This window comes from Drosophila serrata, unplaced genomic scaffold, assembly GCF_035046125.1.
Source record: "Drosophila serrata isolate PLE 108 unplaced genomic scaffold, ASM3504612v1 contig_2, whole genome shotgun sequence".
NCBI lineage: Eukaryota > Metazoa > Arthropoda > Insecta > Diptera > Drosophilidae > Drosophila > Drosophila serrata.
In genome coordinates, this window is record NW_028256900.1 from 758,975 (window position 1) to 773,801 (window position 14,827).

General features: G+C 43.8%; 3 protein-coding genes across 9 annotated transcripts; 2 read left to right on the forward strand and 1 right to left on the reverse strand.

Moving 5' to 3' along the window:
* Positions 1 to 1,741: 1,741 nt before the first annotated feature.
* On the reverse strand, positions 1,742 to 3,922 carry Syx7 (syntaxin 7). 3 transcript variants are annotated; one of them, XM_086832961.1, is made up of 6 exons: positions 3,733 to 3,922; positions 3,368 to 3,651; positions 3,232 to 3,301; positions 2,870 to 3,014; positions 2,357 to 2,776; positions 1,742 to 2,298 (listed from the first exon to the last, which is right to left on the reverse strand). In XM_086832961.1, exons 2-6 carry the CDS (start codon positions 3,498 to 3,500, stop codon positions 2,203 to 2,205), a joined length of 864 nt encoding a protein of 287 aa, XP_086689087.1. In that variant the 5' UTR covers positions 3,501 to 3,651; positions 3,733 to 3,922; the 3' UTR covers positions 1,742 to 2,202. The 3 variants fall into 3 exon arrangements, with proteins under 3 accessions (XP_086689087.1, XP_086689135.1, XP_086689172.1); XM_086833009.1 differs by lacking the exons at positions 3,232 to 3,301; positions 3,368 to 3,651; positions 3,733 to 3,922 and adding an exon at positions 3,086 to 3,180; XM_086833046.1 differs by lacking the exons at positions 3,232 to 3,301; positions 3,368 to 3,651; positions 3,733 to 3,922 and adding an exon at positions 3,049 to 3,153 and having other exon boundaries at positions 2,870 to 2,986.
* An 878-nt stretch (positions 3,923 to 4,800) lies between these two features.
* Alp1 (Alkaline phosphatase 1) lies at positions 4,801 to 10,278 on the forward strand. 4 transcript variants are annotated; one of them, XM_086832449.1, is made up of 5 exons: positions 5,137 to 5,228; positions 5,903 to 6,162; positions 6,245 to 7,349; positions 7,412 to 7,541; positions 9,522 to 10,278. In XM_086832449.1, coding segments are annotated over exons 1-5 (1,572 nt in total). In that variant the 5' UTR covers positions 5,137 to 5,152; the 3' UTR covers positions 9,523 to 10,278. The 4 variants fall into 4 exon arrangements, with proteins under 4 accessions (XP_086688678.1, XP_020817861.2, XP_086688575.1 ...); XM_086832552.1 differs by lacking the exons at positions 5,137 to 5,228; positions 9,522 to 10,278 and adding an exon at positions 4,801 to 4,909 and having other exon boundaries at positions 7,412 to 7,692; XM_020962202.2 differs by lacking the exon at positions 9,522 to 10,278 and having other exon boundaries at positions 5,090 to 5,228; positions 7,412 to 7,692.
* Positions 10,107 to 14,592, forward strand: Cpsf6 (cleavage and polyadenylation specificity factor subunit 6). 2 transcript variants are annotated; one of them, XM_020961822.2, is made up of 7 exons: positions 10,107 to 10,246; positions 10,511 to 11,230; positions 12,200 to 12,346; positions 12,609 to 13,075; positions 13,271 to 13,570; positions 13,637 to 13,702; positions 13,771 to 14,592. In XM_020961822.2, the coding sequence occupies exons 1-7, from the start codon at positions 10,181 to 10,183 to the stop codon at positions 13,964 to 13,966; spliced, it is 1,962 nt and encodes a 653-aa protein (XP_020817481.2). In that variant the 5' UTR covers positions 10,107 to 10,180; the 3' UTR covers positions 13,967 to 14,592. The 2 variants fall into 2 exon arrangements, with proteins under 2 accessions (XP_020817481.2, XP_086688440.1); XM_086832314.1 differs by lacking the exon at positions 12,200 to 12,346.
* The last annotated feature ends 235 nt before the right edge of the window (positions 14,593 to 14,827 follow it).

The following is a 14,827-nucleotide window of genomic DNA, read 5'->3' on the forward strand; positions in this document are numbered from 1 at the left end:
TCTCCGCCAAAGTCAAAACATGCGGTTCAAGTTGGGAAAAGACCCGAGAGGAACCCAGGAGGTCGTCGGAGGCTGGATTTATTTAGACAAAATGACTTTGCAAATGAGATTCAGCCGGCAGAGTCCTGGCCACCGAAGATGTCAATATTATCATGGGATGTGTGGGATGTGCAAACAGCAGCAGGAGCGGTCAGGACTACCTGCTGCTGGCGGAGGTGTGCATAGTTTCTGTTAATTTCCAACACCTCCCCGACACTCGACTCGCGCAACGTGACCTGTGGCCCCGGGGCTGGATTTGGACCGGGTTACGGTTAGGGATTTCGTTTCGGCCGTGTCCTCGACTGAATGGGTGTCCGAGCTGCCAAGTGCCGCATGTAGCCGTAATCGATGTGATTAGGCCGTGCCGTCTGAGTTATGGAAGACCCGGCGGGGCCTATAGCCTAACCCTTGGCCCCCATGGACGAGCAATCAATAATTCCCAATCGGTCCGGACGGGCAACTCGGTGACGTATTTGGACAGCCACTGACAGCCAAGCAGGCCCAAAAGAAACAACCAAGATCGTTTGGGAAATTGACCAGTGAGGTTCAGATACTCTTCTTTTAAAAAAATAAATTTTTAAAGAAGTTTAGCATTAATAATAAAAATATAATACATAAGAGTTGATTGTAGAGAACTCGTAATTTGAGTTTTAGTTTTATTAATGCTGATAAGAAACATTTTTTGAATCTTTTTTTGTGAAGAAAATTGGTGAGAAAGAAGACTGGCTCTCTTTCTAAGCAATTTTACATTCAAGTTTGTTCCTTTTTTTATTTTTAAAAATGACAACTTTATTTACAAAAATTTTATTAATTAATTCCACTTCAGAGAGATACAATAAGAATCACGTTCACTTCGGCGATGAAATTGTTTTGTACCAATTTGAAACTAAATATTCACTTTATTTTACAGCCCCTTTTAAGTGTAAACATTTTCTATTAGCATAATCTCTGCATCAAATTAATTAAACCATTTCCTTTGCAGCTTAAACTGAACTTTAACTAACAATTATTATTTACACATCCAATGAATGATTCCATATACCCCTCTTTCCAAACAGAGAAGTAACTCGTCTTGGGCCACAAATAACTAGATGACTCGGCGGTAAATGATTGTTGGCGAGGCCCCCGGGGGCGAGTTGGGAGAAGGAAATGAGCTGCACTTAAATGCATGCGAGAAAACCACTCGATGCCAACAAGTGGATAAGAAGCCACCACACAAATGATGCCCAAACGAACTATCAATGTCAGTGAATTGGCAAAAAATGTAAACTCAATTTGTATGCAGGCCAGCAGAGTGTCGAGGCGAGGAAACCCTTTAGCTTGGACACAGTGCTGACACACCTCAACGACCGGCTGGGGGGCAGGGGGAAAGGGGCAATGGGCAACGGGCGTCGGAGCGACTGCAACTGAAGTGGGTCCACCGCATCCAGGTCTGCTGCGGCATTAATGTGCCAGTGTCGAACACCCAGTCGGATCGGGATCGGGATCGCTCCTAAGCCGCTAAAGCATGCGTAACAATGGCCAACACGAAATCTTAATGATCGCTGAGCCGAGCCGAACCAAGCCAAGGAGGAGTCGATGACCTGGCACATTTTCGAATGCCCTAAAGAGAGCTGGCTGGCGAGTGTGTTCCATTCATTGATTCATTCAGGTCGGGAGGGCTTTAAATGAAGTGCTCCAGGCAAAGGATAGCGCTGCGATATCAGTTTTCTCGTTTTTATTATTTCACTTTTCGTACATGGATTGTATGGATCTTCCTCTCTGCCTCTTCTTAAATCTAAATACCATATATTAAGCGCTGGCGAATGAGTTTTGGAACATATTGTTAGAATTTGTAGCCAACACAGTTGTTAATCAATATATCAATATACAGGGTGCGTAATAATAATAGTATAGACAATATAAAAGATAAGATAATATAATTTTAAAGCGAAAATAACGTATATGCACTTGTTCGGTGAATACTCCTTTGCCTTCGTTACCGAGTTGCTCGATCTTTAGCCAAGTAATGGAAGTGGAGGTTTAAGGTTTTGAAGCCACAAATGCGCCTAAGGTCCAATGGTGGGGTGTGTTAGGGGGATAGGGTTAGGGGCCTGTATGCGGCAACTCTTGTCTTTTCACAACAATATTTACTAGTTTTGGTTTGAATGATTCGGATTTAGTTTAGTTCTTGAACTGAAAGACGAGTATCAAGATGACGACCAAGAGCACTGCGGCCAGGATGCCCACCAGGATCAGCTTCTTCTTGCGCACCTTGTTCTGAAAAGTCGAATGAACGTTTAAATCGATTCTTAGTATGACATGAGGTACAACCTACCCTGTAAGAGCTCGCTTTGCGCAAATTCTCGGTTCCCTGTGAGACGAAAATGCTTGTTTGCTCCACCTGTGACTCAATTGAATCAACCGTCAGTCCCTGCTCGTAGACCAGGGCACCCAACTTCTTGTAAATCTCGTTGACCCCCACAATATTGCTCTCCAACTCCCGGATGACCTGCTCCTGCTCCTCCAGTGCCTGCAGGTCCGCCTGCTCCTGCATCTGCGTCTGCTGCTGTTGCTGCTGCTGGTTGTTTGATTTGCGATTAAAGAAATTGTCCTCGAAGAAGTTGTCCTGTTGGCTGGCGCTGCTGTTGGAGCTTCCGGTGCGCGAGGAGCCGGGCGGGCGGGCGATGTTGTAGCTGTCGCCCCGCGCCTGCCGTAGCGCACTCTTCTCTATGTCCGCAGTCTTGCGCTGGACGGCCTAAAAATACGAAATCGATAAACATTTGGACATGACTCACAAAGGCGATTTGCTTATCTCGTAGCAAGAGAAAGAAGAAAACAAAAAACAAACCTGGAAGGCGGTCAGTGCCGCCGTGAACTCATCGACCAGTCGGTCCCGCTGGATCTTCAGGTGGCGCTCCTTGCACTTGTCCACCTCGTTGATTTGATTGTTTGTGTCGGTCACCAGCTGGTTGGTGTAGGTCATTATTTGATGGCTGTGCAAGGGAGAAAATTAGGAGAATTGTTTACCATTTTCGGTTTAGGTTTTGAAGGATGAATCACAAACCAATGTTCTAGTTTTGACGTCAGAATAAATACTATAAATGGGATTTTCACAAATTATAAACATGCCTGAATTGCAGATTGAATTTTCTTATTTAAATGGATTTCCTTTGAAATTTTACAAATTATTCAAAATAAAACATAACTTACAGTTGCTTCTTCAGTTCCGGGGAATCCTGGGGCGTGTTCAGTTGATTAACCATGCGCTGCATGGTGGAGACTGTTGGCAAAATCAGATTAGTCATTGGGGAAAGTTGTACAGAGAACACCTTTAGAGCAAACATACCATTTTGCTGCACCTTTTGGATGCTGGTTGCGATGATTTGCGCCAGCCTTTGGAAGTCTATTTCACTGAGGCCACCGCCTCCGCCTCCTCCGCCCCCGCCGCTGAGGCCATTCTCCATATGCTGCAAGTCCATGCTTTCGTAGGCAGACACCTTGCTGACCTTCGGTTATTCCCCGGCGAAACAAGCAGCTTTCACGTTCGCGTTCCTGGACAAGTTGGGGGCTGGCAATCGAATTAGTTGCTTGGCCTTTCAACTTATATCACTTCTGCGTCTCAGCCAGGTTCTGTTTGTTTGTCGAGATGTTTGACAGTGTGTGTGTTTGTCTTTATTCGGGTGTTTCGCCTCTTTGTTTGCTGCCACCCACCCGCCTTTGTGGCTGCCTGCTGTTGTCTACTGGGTGACCTTCGTCGAATGCCCGGCACTAACTCCTCTTAGTTACACATTTCCGCAAGTAAAACGTATAATTTGTTGATAAAACGATGCCAAATTGCAATTTTTGTCTTTTACAAAGTGCAGTGTGGTCGCCTTCCTGAAATACTGATAAACGTCAGCGAAAGAGAAAGGCAGCTGGTCACACCTTGGCGAGAACGTAAGAAAAACGCTCCTGTTAGGTTTTTATAAGACTGTACTGCGTTGTTCAACACTAGTTGTACGGCGCGTGATTTTAAATAGTCTTATACAATATAATGAATATGTGTAAATCAAATTATTTACAGAACCAAAAAAACCAAAGTTTAAAAATCGCATAACTACGCCAATTAGGCATTAATTTCAATTCGGAAAGCTGATCTGTGTTAGTTTTAATTTTTTTTATAAATCTGCATTTTAATTTTAAAAATTTTTGTCAACTATTGCTAATTTTAACGATGATACCCCTTATAAAATTTTTAAAATTTTGAAAAAATTAAATTTTTGTCGGACATAGCTAGATCAACTCGGCTGTTAATGCTGATCAAGAATATATACAAGTTATATGCTCGGAAACGACTTCTTCACAGCATTACAAGCTTTTGAATAAAATTAGATTACCCTGCAGGGGTATAATAACATGGTAAATTTCTTATCAAGAGGTCAAAGAACGAATTAAATGGGTCAAAGCTCTAATACAAGAAAATAATTTAACATATTGTTTATCAAAAAATTTAAACAATAAATTAATTAAAATTGTAATTACTTAACTGAGTCGCGTACATTCAGAAACCAGTAGATTCCAGAGCCTTAGAACTGGTAGACAAATTAAGTGCAACCAGTTTTTTTGTTAAAAACAAAAGCTTGAGACTTTCGCCGTTAAACCTTAGTCAAGTTAATAAACAATATACAAAAATACACAAAATGCAACCAGTATCCGGTGTTAGAATCTGGATAGGGGTTAATGAACCCATATTCCCCATCATTTCGATGCACATTTTAAATGAGACAAATTCAGTTTGGAGACATTATGTTAGCCCTGGATCTCCACTAATTACATCATCTGCCACCACGATTAACCTTTATGCAAATGACAGATGCAACACAAACCTGATTTGGGAAGAAACTAACAGGTAATCAGGCTAACATATGCATCTTAAATTTAAATAAGGGCAACCGAAAAGTTCATTTAGAAGCTTTCTAAGGCAGGGGCGGGCCCTAATTTATTGCCTGAGCAGTGCTTTGGTAATTTGTCTCGCATTTCGGGTGACTTATAAATAAGCATCCCGTGCCGAAATGCGGCTTAGTCGGTCCGCAGACCTGGTAGCGGTTGGTAACGCTGAAAGTTGACTTAATCGAAATTCCGTCCGTCGACGATGAGTGCTCTCCGGTTCTGGCTACCACTTGCCCTCCAGCTCACGGCGTGTACCTGTCAATATAGATATGGGCCAGGTGCGTGACGACATCATCATGATCACCCTCATCGAGCAAAAGATCGGGCGAGCCGAAAGCAAACACGAAACATATGCAGAATTGATTAATCAAGTGCTAAAAAGAATATAGAGGCGTCAAAGAAATAAATTAAATTAAATATTTAACACTGCGCTCCACCAACAGTTCTACCAAATATTAAACTCGAGGGGAAACAAATTAAGGAGTTAACAAAAGGGTTTAACTAGAAACAACATAATCAAAAGTTCAATTCAAAAATTATAAAACTGTGCTCTATAACATTTTATAACTATTTGTGCATTAATCTTCTGAACAGATTTAACCTTATATATTATTTATATTACATTTCCAAATTGTTTTCTCTTGTCATTAGACAATTCATTTCTTTTCTGAATTTAATTTCACTTTTAAACAATTGATTCGAAAGCGGAGTTCAAAACAAACTGTTGTGCTGAGGTATTTCGTAAAAAAAAAAAAAACAGAAACAGATGTGAACAGAATTTTAAAATTCTCCCAGTTTGTACTTGAACTCATTTGCATATCAGCTTTTACAGTAACGACGCTTCATTTTAATCACAACTTTCAATTGGAAGCATATAATTTTGTAACGATAATGTAAATTTTATATTTCTGGTAAGAAATCCCTATTATAAACATATTTTTTTAATTTCCAGACCGTTCGTGGGATCTGCGCTCCACCGCCGAGCTGAAAAACAAGGAATTTTGGTTCCATGATGCCCAGCGCACACTTTACGAGAAGCTATCAACGCCTCCAAATCAATATCGGGCCAAGAATGTGATATTCTTTCTGGGCGATGGAATGTCCGTGCCTACGGTTACCGCTGGACGCATCTTTGACGGACAACTTCGAGGAGTGGTGGGCGAACGTAACCAGCTGGAGTTTGAGAAGTTCAACTATGTGGGTCTCTCTAAGGTAGGTTGATCAGTTGGCTTAAATCTTAATTTTGCATAATGCTCTCTAATCCGTCTTATCCTGCCGCCTTTTCCCATTCTAGACGTACTGCGTCAACAAGCAAGTAGCCGACTCCGCCTGCACGGCCTCTGCCTATCTGTCTGGGATCAAGGCCAATTATTTGACCATTGGTGTGACAGCCGACGTGGAGTTGAATGACTGTCCTGCTGCGCGGAAGCCCCAGAATCGACTCTCCTCAATTGCCGAATGGGCGATCAAGGGGGGAAAATCCGCGGGCTTGGTGACCACTACTAGGGTTACCCATGCCAGTCCGGCTGGGGTTTATGCGCACACCTCAAACCGCGACTTCGAGAGCGACTACGACGTGACCAACCTGGGGCTGAATCCGGGAAATTGTCCAGACATTGCGAAGCAACTGATTGACGGTGGGGTGGGCAAGCGACTGCGGGTGGTAATGGGTGGCGGCACTATCAAGTTCCTGCCCAACTCCACGACAGATGTGTACGGCAACACGGGCCAGAGGCTGGACGGGAGGAACCTGATTGAGGAGTGGCAGCAAAGCAAGCCTGGCAATGCTCGGGTACTGTTTAATCGCACCGATCTCTTGAACGTCGATCCCCAAAACACAGACTTCCTGCTGGGCCTCTTCAACTCCTCCCACCTGGCCTATCACCTGGACGACAGTGTGGACACCCCCACCTTGGCGGAAATGACGGCAGCCGCTATCAAAGTGCTCTCCCGTGACACCAACGGCTACTTCCTGTTCGTGGAGGGCGGACGCATCGACCATGCCCACCACGAGACCAAGGCCAAGAAGGCTCTGGACGAGACTGTCCAATTTTCGGAAGCAGTGCGCAAGGCCCGCCAGCTCACGAATCCCTGGGACACGTTGATCGTGGTCAGTGCGGATCACGGCCACACAGTCACGATCAGCGGCTATCCGGACGTGAACAATAGCATTGTTGGCCTCAATTCGGAGTTGAGCAATGTTGACCAGTTGCCCTACACCGCCATTTCCTATGCCAACGGACCGGACTACGAGAGGTTCTACAAGTCTACAGACGGAGAAGTAGAACGTGTGGATCTCCGGACCCTAGATTTTACGGATCGGGATGCCATATATCCGCACGGTGTGCCCATGACCGAGGAGACTCACGGAGGTGGCGACGTAGCAGTCTATGCACACGGTAAGCTTAGTTTATAAAAATCAAAAAATAATTTAAATTTTAAATGTTTACTCCTGTTATAGGACCTTGGTCGCATCTATTTACTGGCGTTTACGAGCAGAGCACATTGCCGTATATGATGGGCTTCGCCTCTTGCCTTGGACCGGGAATAACGTATTGCGATCTTCAGCCAAAGCCAGTATACAGGGCTTAGTAAGTAAGTTATTTATATTAGAAAAAAAATTATTAATGAGTGACGACAAACAATATAGCAGAAATAAATATTTTAAGGTTCAATTTTACATAGTTTTAACTTTGAACAGGCTTTCGAATTTTTAACGGTTACTCTCAGTGAATTTACGAAATTAATTACGTTGTCTGTGCTTGCGTAGTCTGTAAATTTAAGTGTGGCCAGAGAAAATCCACTCTTTTACTGAGATCCGGGATAATTACCGCAAGCTCCGCCATTTTAGCTGAAAACTTATATCCGTCAAAGTAGCGTCGATGAGTTAGCGTCGAAATGGAACGGTGGAAAAATTTAACGTGGAGGGATCTTTAATTTTTAATTTATTTAGTAAGTAAGGCACTAATTTAAAAAAAAGTACAGTTTTTAAAGTCTGTAGTTTTATCCTACCAAGTTTCAATTTCAAGCCGTCAGTTTTTGAGCAAATCGCATAACAGTGATCTAACCTCGGGGTCAGCTCCATACAAAATAGGGCATCAACAATTGTAAGGCATATAATTTCGATACACGAACGCGTGCACATATGCACGGTATATAGGCTTACTAGAGGAAGATTAACGAATATTTGGCGAAAATTTCAATTGTTTTTAACCGTCAGATTTCGAGAAAATCGAATAACAGTGAGTGGTGTATTTGGGCTGATAGCTAAGGCGCGAACTATGAAAATGGAACCAGATGGGAACCTGCAATGTATCTCAAACGATAGGGAAAAATATTCTCTCATTTCGAATTAAATCTTAATTCGATCAGTCAGATTTTGACAAATTTAAGTGTTTCGCTTTTCCGACCTCATTCATAAATAATTAATTAATAATAATTAAATTAAAACACTGGCTTCATATCGATAGGGGCGCCTCCCACACCCTATCGATAAATATCCCGCCAGAAAATATTCCCATTGACCATTTAAACAATTGTATAAAATATGCCTGTTCCATGAATGGAATTCACATTCCAAGCATTTTGGTAGATGTTTTATAAAAATCCGTTCAGCCGTTCGAGAGAAAACATCACTTTTTCATTTATTTCCATAAATGTTCCTACGAAGAATAAATATATCTGGCAGCACTGCCTGCCTAAAATTAAGTCAATTTGATTTAAGCTTATTATAAAACTTATGCAAAATGAAGATCGTACCATTAACGGGATCTCAATTCTGAACATTTTGATCTATGTTTCATCAAAATCCGTTCAGTCGTTAATGAGAAATCCCGACTTTTTCATTTATTGCCGTAAATGTACATACATATGTATGTTTGTATGTGGTTATGTTCGACGAAGAATATTAAATAAAGTAATATGATTTAAACTTAATGGCAGGACGTATGTATGAAAATGGAATAAACGGCACTGTAGTTCTAAACATTTTAAGCCATTATACACTAGTGAGAGTATATAGAAGACTAACTGCAAAGATTTATTTAGATAGCTTTAAGTATGAGGGTCTATAATGCTTATAATTGAACAGACACACAGATGGACATGGCTAGATAGACTCGGCTGTTGATGCTGATCAAGAATATATATACTTTATAGGGTCGGAAATAATTTATTCACTGCGTTGCAAATTTTTGACCTGAAATCATATTACAAAGCAAGGGCATTGAAGCACTAGATTTGAGAAGCAAATTTTCGAAATAACATTTAATAGTCTGTCCAATAAATGATATCGTTATTCTAAGCAATTTGATAGGTGTTTCATCGAAATCGGTTCAGTCGTTTTGGAGAAATTAATGTTTGAATTACTAATTTATATACTAAGGAGGCATGACTATGCACCCCTGGTACCCAAATGCAATAAATGAAAATTCGTGATTTCTCATTAACGACTGAACAGATTTTAATGAAACATGTATCAAAATGTCCAGAACTGCGATGCCGTTTATGGGATAACATTCATTTTGCATAGTTTTAACCATGAAGTTTAAATCAAGTTTTCTTCTTTTTAGGCAGGCAGGGCTGCCGGATATATTTATATTTTACCTGTACATAAATGGAAATAAATGAAAAAGTCGGGATTTCTTATGAACGACTGAACGGATTTTGAAGAAACGTGGATCAAAATGTTAAGAAAAGAAAACGCTAATTTCTAAAACTTTGTGGGTTTTATTTAATAGAATTAATTCAATATATTACGTGTAAAATAGCTTTCTAGACATGTAAAATCTGAAATTGTAAATAACAGCTTCGGAACTCAAAGTGACCAGATCGCAACATCGATATTTGGGCAAAGAAAATATCACCATTTTGAGAAAAACCAACATTTCCTACTAAAAAGAAATTGGTCACACCAAACCGCTCCGCCATTTTACAACTTTTGCAATTTCGGAAATTAGTACGCGAATAATGTAAATAATTGTGAATGTACATACGGACGACAGCTAGCAACGGCCAGTGACTAGTTAATGCACCAAGGCTGATCCGTGGGAAAGTGTGAGAGAACATCACGCCCGCCGGCTTCGATTCCGGCTCCGGCTTGCTCAGGCTACGTGAGAGTGCGACAGTGACGGACAGCCCCGTGTGCCCGTGTGTGTGTGTGTGTTTGTAGGAGCGTGCAAAAGTAAAAAATAGTATTTACGCCAAGAGAGAGGAGTTTTCCCGGCTCAGGATGGCCGATGTGGTCTTGGACTTGTACGCCGAGGACCTGGACAAGGACTTTGCCGGGCAGGCTCAGGTAAGAAAGTCGCTGGAGCTGAGAAACAAAAAGTCGCGCCGCCTTGCGCGCGTGTGTATGTATACAGTAGGGTGGGTCGATAAGTGCGGCGGCGAAAAAGAAGTAGGGGTGAAAATGCGGTGATCTGAGGAGCTTGAGTTTGAGCTCAAGAAGCGAGTCCACTTCATTATATTGGAAACTACCAAAACGGACAGTCCAAACATCGATCAACCGTACTCTACTTAGCTTGATGCTTTATTTATTCCTTACTGTTCTTATGCACAGGACGAGTTTGGCGGCGATGGCGTTGACTTGTACGATGACATTGGCGGCCCCACAGAGGCTGCCGCCTCGGGTGGCGGCGGCGGCACACCCTCAGGGGATGGAGCCGCCGGACCCGGCTCCGGGGAATCGGCATCGAGCGGCGGTGGCGGTCCCAATGGAGTTTACCACCAGGGCGGTGGTAGCCTCACTCCGACCATGAACCGCCGCTACCAGCTTTACGTGGGCAATCTCACCTGGTGGACCACCGACCAGGATATAGCAAACGCGCTCCGCGACATCGGCGTTGGAGACTTGCAGGAAGTGAAGTTCTTCGAGAATCGAGCCAACGGGCAGTCGAAGGGCTTCAGCGTAATCTCGCTGGGCTCGGAGTCAAGCCTGCGAACCACGCTAGATCAGCTGCCTAAGAAGGAGATGCACGGCCAGGCGCCGGTTGTGACGTATCCCAGCAAGCAGGCGCTTACCCAGTTCGAGAGTCTGCAGAAGACGCGCCCTGTGCCGCCGCCTCAGCAGCAGAACGGTCCACCGAGGGGTCCGTCGCTGCCCAACATGGGTAGTGGTCCGATGCCATCGCATCCGGGAGGACCGCAGGGTGGTGGGCCTCCGGGTCATCCGCCGCGCGGCATGAACAGCATTATGCAGCCGGGGGGACAGTACCGGCCGCAGCACATGTCGCAGGTGCCCCAGGTGGGCGGACCAAACTCTGGACCTCCGCGTATGCAGGTGAGTTGCCCATCTATTAGTCCCCGCATCCAAACCCCTAAGTCTCATTTGATAGTATTTGTCCCGCTCCCGAGTCCCCCATGTCTTTTTGGTTATTCTTCCCATATATTATCTTCCATTTTATTATCTTTCTTTTTATTTCCATTAAAATTGTTCTGAATGCAAAATTTTAATATATATTGGATTTGTACAGGCCCAGGTTATATTAAATCTGGCCTTAAGTAACTTTAGAACACGTAGCTTTTACGACTTTGATATCAAGTTTATGCGAAAGTGCTAGTTCAAGTTACTTAAGTAACTTTCATTATAAGTTTAGATAAGTTTACAGCCCAGATGTGGATCTTGTTCGGGCGTAAGCAGAGCTCGCTAACAGCATTTGACCGTTTAAATGTCTCCTTAGGTTTTGCATTAAAAGAGGTTAAAAGAAAGAGTTCACCTGAGAACGCACAACAGAGGACGGTCAATTGTCTGTTTACAAGCTCTGGTCGATAGCCATCGCACAAACTAAGAGGCTAAGGTTGTAGTTTTGTTTATGATTTTAAGTACTATTCCTAATATGTTGTTTTGGTTTAATTACGAGTAAAACTTCAGAGCAATTTTGTTGTAACACTTCTCTCAGCCTAAGACATTCTGTATTCTCTTTTTCCTGTACTTGCTAAGTTGTAGATATCAAAAAACGAACAACTGTAAAGGATTTAAATCAAGAGTCAGAAGGACATGGTGCCTTTCTCGCTGTAAATTTTACTTTTGTCTATTGTTTATCCTAATGCGAGTATAATTGTAATGTAATTACTCCCAATCTTGTTTATATAAAATGTTTATGTATTACGCTTCATATATTTATGTTCTATTCCATGTCTTTGACAACGCTTACGCACACTTGTTCCCCACAACAACAACCAACCAACCAACCAACCAACTACTACTACTTCTACTACAACATTACCGTAATTCGTATTATAAATATAGCCGCCAATGCATCCGCAAGGCGGGCTCATGGGCAACCAACAGCCGCCACCACGGTATCCGTCAGCGCAGGGCCAATGGCCGGGTCAGCAGCGGCCAGGCGGACCACGGCCGGGTCCACCAAACGGACCGCCGCAGCAGCGACCAATGGTAACAAACCCCCAAAAAAGCACTGAGTCCACTTATATAATCGATATACTATAAACTCTAACGAAGCCAGAGGGCGTTAAATAGAAAAGAAGACTAACCACCCAACTTAAGTTAACTCAGTCTTAAGCGATGTGTATTCAGAACATTTAAAATAATGACATGCCACAGATCAGCCCCATGCAACCCAAGCAGCACCTTCTCATTCCTCAGCCCAGATTTACTATCACAGAGTGTGTTACTAATCCCTATCTTTTGCTTTCAGTTTCAGGGAGGACCCATGGGCATGCCGGTAAGGGGTCCACCGGGTCCCGACTGGCGTCGTCCGCCCATGCACGGCGGCTTTCCGCCCCAGGGACCGCCGCGTGGCCTCCCGCCTGCACCAGGTCCGGGTGGACCGCACGGCGCACCCGCTCCTCACGTAAATCCGGCATTCTTCAACCAACCCGGCGGGCCCGCTCAACATCCGGGCATGGGTGGTCCACCGCACGGTGCCCCTGGTCCGCAGCCCGGCATGAATATGCCTCCGCAGCAGGGTATGAATATGCCACCGCAGCATGGACCGCCGCCCCAGTTTGCGCAACATGGACCACGTGGTCCGTGGCCGCCGCAGCAGGGTAAGCCACCGGGACCCTTCCCCGATCCCCAGCAGATGGGTCCACAGCTCACAGAAGTGGAGTTTGAGGAAGTGATGAGCAGAAATCGAACAGTCAGCAGTTCAGCGATTGCTAGGTGAGTGAGAAACAATGAAAATACCCGTAATGTAAAGTGCTTTGTTAAATATGGTAACTAATTCACACTATTTCAATGATTTAATTTTATAAACTCAACTCTTACGTCATATTGTTTGTATAAATAGGGCGTTGCTTACGCTTTTTATCTTCATTAGTTTGCGCATTTACTTATACGCATTCTTTGACTTTTCAGAGCTGTTTCCGATGCGGCAGCTGGTGAATATTCGAGCGCCATCGAGACGCTGGTCACAGCGATTTCCCTGATCAAACAGTCCAAGGTAGCGCATGACGAGCGCTGTAAAATCCTGATCAGCTCGCTGCAGGACACGCTACACGGAATCGAGGCCAAGAGTTACAATCGGCGCGAGAGGTCGCGTTCCAGGGAACGATCCCACCGCAGTCGTCAGCGACGCGAGCGCTCTACGTCAAGATATCGTGAGCGTTCACGTGAGCGCGAACGCGATCGGGATCGGGAGCGTGAAAGGGATGCTGGGTAAGTACAAGCTAATAAAATAAATCCCTAATGAGTTAGTAAATTCATGCTTATCGTTCCCTCCAGTTATCGTGAACGTTCCCGCAGCAGAGAACGGGAACGTCAGGCCCCAGATCACTACAGGGATGACAGGTATGATTATTTCCAGTAAAGGTAATTATTAGAATTAATTCCATATCCATTTAATCACCCGGCAACAGTCGTTCGGCACGTCCGCGAAAATCACCGGAACCGGTAGTTGCCGAGGCTGCAGAGGCACCGTCTTCGAAGCGCTACTACGAGGATCGAGAGCGGTATCGCTCTTCGGACCGGGAACGGCGTGACCGTGATCGGGACCGTGACCGCGAGCGTGAACGCGACCGTGATAGGCGTGAGGAGCATCGCTCCAGGCATTGACTGCCGGAGATGCTCGAAGCGGAGGAGGAGGAGGAGCAGCAGCAGCGCCTGTGGCAATGGATACGAGAGTAAAGATACAACACACAGCTAATATACTAAACACACAATCTATTAACAAATAACAAGCAGCCACAGCCACAGCTTGGTGGGATGACAAGCTGGCCGCCACAATTAAACAATTTTCGATTTGTATCTAACATTACCAATACGTAGGATATGAACATATGGCATACAGCATAAATAGTTCCCTCTAGACATACTAAAGTAAGCCGAAATGCTGACAAATCTCCACCAACGACGGACGGACTGTCTCCGCATCATCCTGGATTCTCATCTCAACCGCAGTAGCAGTAGCAGCATCAGCAACACCACCAGCGGATAAAGATTTGGAGGAGGATCCGCAAAGGAGGAGGCGATGGGGCAGTCAGCGTGGGACTCTTTGGACACTGATGAGCACAGTATCATCAAATAATGAACTACGAACAACTAGCAATCCTGCACCGCCATCTTGCAGCAGAAATTCAATTTTATTGTACTCTTAAATATTTCGGTTTATTTAATAAAAACATAAACGTATGAAAAAAGGATTGTTCAAAAAAAGCAAAAATAATCAACCTTTACCAAAACTGTCTTGCATTATGTGTGTCTCTCTCTTGTACTCTTATTATAAAAACCAAATACCTAATCTTATTAGTTAACGAATTTATATAATTGTATGACAACAAAATTGTATGTAAAAATGCAACAAGAATCGATTGTGCTGTGCAATCCTGATATTGAAATTGTTATATTAACAAAAATCGTTAGCCCTAATGTATTTTCATTGAGATTACGAAGTTCTTTTGTTGTAAACACTCCTCA

What these genes read in the sequence shown, in the direction of transcription:
- Alp1 (XM_020962202.2), top strand. Translation starts at nt 5,153, where the DNA reads ATGAGTGCTCTCCGGTTCTGGCTACCACTTGCCCTCCAGCTCACGGCG. An exon ending in TCAATATAGATATGGGCCAG is followed by an intron (nt 5,229 to 5,902) that starts GTGCGTGACGAC and finishes TTTAATTTCCAG; the next exon opens with ACCGTTCGTGGGATCTGCGC. An exon ending in CGTAGCAGTCTATGCACACG is followed by an intron (nt 7,350 to 7,411) that starts GTAAGCTTAGTT and finishes CTCCTGTTATAG; the next exon opens with GACCTTGGTCGCATCTATTT.
- Syx7 (XM_086832961.1), bottom strand. Translation starts at nt 3,500, where the DNA reads ATGGACTTGCAGCATATGGAGAATGGCCTCAGCGGCGGGGGCGGAGGA. An exon ending in CCAAAAGGTGCAGCAAAATG is followed by an intron (nt 3,302 to 3,367) that starts GTATGTTTGCTC and finishes TTTTGCCAACAG; the next exon opens with TCTCCACCATGCAGCGCATG. An exon ending in CCGGAACTGAAGAAGCAACT is followed by an intron (nt 3,015 to 3,231) that starts GTAAGTTATGTT and finishes TCCCTTGCACAG; the next exon opens with CCATCAAATAATGACCTACA.
- Cpsf6 (XM_020961822.2), top strand. Translation starts at nt 10,181, where the DNA reads ATGGCCGATGTGGTCTTGGACTTGTACGCCGAGGACCTGGACAAGGAC. An exon ending in ACTTTGCCGGGCAGGCTCAG is followed by an intron (nt 10,247 to 10,510) that starts GTAAGAAAGTCG and finishes TCTTATGCACAG; the next exon opens with GACGAGTTTGGCGGCGATGG. An exon ending in GAGCGTGAAAGGGATGCTGG is followed by an intron (nt 13,571 to 13,636) that starts GTAAGTACAAGC and finishes CGTTCCCTCCAG; the next exon opens with TTATCGTGAACGTTCCCGCA.